At 51.2% G+C, this 1,368-nt stretch overlaps 1 protein-coding gene across 1 annotated transcript; it reads left to right on the forward strand.

The window, feature by feature from the left end:
- Positions 1 to 291: 291 nt before the first annotated feature.
- On the forward strand, positions 292 to 881 carry EAH_00067630 (hypothetical protein; the record flags this gene model as incomplete). The annotated part of the gene is made up of 2 exons (XM_013392482.1): positions 292 to 351; positions 632 to 881. Coding segments are annotated over 2 exons (310 nt in total), but the record flags the coding sequence as incomplete, so codon positions are not given.
- Positions 882 to 1,368: the final 487 nt, after the last annotated feature.

Genomic DNA, 1,368 nt, shown 5'->3' on the forward strand with positions numbered 1-1,368 from the left:
ATTTGGACGATGGCAGACACTGCAATGCGCAAGAGTTTGCTTCTGGGATGCTTCCTCGGAAGCAATTGACAACAATGTTTTGTTGCTCATTTGCATGTTGAAGCTGAATTAGAGATTTGGTTTCTGCGGTTGCATTTTAAACTCGGCACACTGGGAGGTGTATCGGGCTTGCGCGGCGTATGCGCAAAGTGGACATAGGAATGCAGCTGCCTTCAAAGCAGTGTAAGCACACTCTCACAGGGCGTGAGTTTGTGTAGATGCCGTGTGAATCTGTGCAGGGTGCTTTTGCAGCGCGCAGGATGGTTCTGTGGCTCTGCGAAGTGACGAACATTTCCCACAAGCGCATCGCCGGTATAGAGGCTTTCCCAAAATTTATGTAGTTCGATCGTTTTGCCGTTTGGTGGGGGGCCAAGTATGTATGATTTTACTCGAGCGGGCGAGTAGGGATGTGCGGCAACGAAGGTATTTGCTTACGACCCGCTCGCCGCATGGTATCTTGCAAAGCGCGTACTGACACCTGCTCTGTAGGAGGTGCTTAGGTGTACGAAGCAAGCGAGAGATGCGTAGTTGACCGTGTAGTTGAAGTCGTGAAGTGTTTTTGCCCGGAGGGTGCGGATATGCTTTGCTGTAGGGCGCCCAATGCGTGGCAAAATGGCTTGGCATGTAGTGAGGCCCTGCTCCGAAGCTGTCTGAGAAAAGCACTTAGCGAGTTGCTTCTAGAAAGAATGAGTGAGGGAGAATGCGTTTACGGCATTTCTCGCCGTGGCGAGGTAGATTTCTTTTCGCACTGCGTGGCTCTGAGCCGCATGTGCATGACGCCGCTTACCTGTGACATGATGAATTACTTGTTGATTATTCGCGTCGACGCGCTGTCGGACTAGGACCCACTTCATTGGTCAGTGTAGCAATTGCCGGCGCCCTTCACCATCGCTGCATAGCCTATTTGACAGCGGCTCCCCGGAACAGCACCCAGAACGTTTCCTTCTTCTGTTGTTCTTCACAAAATCTACTCAGAGCCGTCTTGATTACAAGTAGGCTGTGTAGCAGTGCCAGAGTCCGTGTTAGAACCTCCGTTCCATTCGACGAGTAGAGGATCATGCAGTGTCAGTTTGGTTTGAGCTGGTAGCGTCAAGCGCGCGTCCCCTGTCTTGATGTGGGCAGGCGAAACGGAAAATCACGTCAGCTATAAGTTTTGTCCTGGCCATTACCACATGGATATCTTTATTTCTATACTGTTCGTTGCTTCACTCTCTCGTTTCAACAGCACGTTGCCTCCCGCCGAATTGCTGAGCAGCGTTTTTGCCTTGGCGCGGTAAGCCCATCTTCAGGTGAATGAAGTAGTGTTACCGTCCGTCGTTGCGACAGAAC

This window comes from Eimeria acervulina, genomic scaffold, assembly GCF_000499425.1.
Source record: "Eimeria acervulina Houghton genomic scaffold, Eah_scaff2826, whole genome shotgun sequence".
NCBI classification, from domain to species: Eukaryota; Apicomplexa; class Conoidasida; order Eucoccidiorida; family Eimeriidae; genus Eimeria; species Eimeria acervulina.